The 315-nt window shown below is 52.7% G+C and overlaps 1 protein-coding gene across 1 annotated transcript in view; it reads left to right on the top strand.

The window, feature by feature from the left end:
- Window positions 1-315, top strand: part of LOC113214623 (adenylate cyclase type 3) — a 59,619-nt gene that overhangs the window by 43,445 nt on the left and 15,859 nt on the right. Inside the window, 1 exon segment of the mRNA XM_052270430.1 lies at window positions 201-287. Coding sequence (XP_052126390.1) covers window positions 201-287 — 87 coding nt within the window.

The raw sequence follows: 315 nt of genomic DNA, 5'->3' as shown, positions 1-315 counted from the left end.
TATAAAAGCAAGGTTTGGTTACGCGTGGGACGGGACGCGCTGCTGACCCGCCTTCTCCCTTTGCCCGAACACCTGACCGACGAGTCCAGGAATTAGCGGGCATAGGACGATTTTGCGCAACAGTTGAAATTCGTTCTCTCAACAAACAAAAACGACAAAAAAGGAATTTTTCATGATGTTTTCCTTTTTCTGCCCCACAGCTCATCGCCAACGCCTGGCTCCTGCTCACCTCAAACATCCTGGGGCTCGCGTCCTACTGCATCATGGACAAGCAGCAGCGGACAAAGAGGGCTCCGCCAGGACGTCAAACTTCGC

This window comes from Frankliniella occidentalis, unplaced genomic scaffold, assembly GCF_000697945.3.
Source record: "Frankliniella occidentalis isolate FOCC.00 unplaced genomic scaffold, Focc_3.1 Scaffold5, whole genome shotgun sequence".
NCBI lineage: Eukaryota > Metazoa > Arthropoda > Insecta > Thysanoptera > Thripidae > Frankliniella > Frankliniella occidentalis.
Note: the sequence above shows the minus strand (reverse complement) of the source record. Positions and strands in the feature narration are given on the sequence as shown.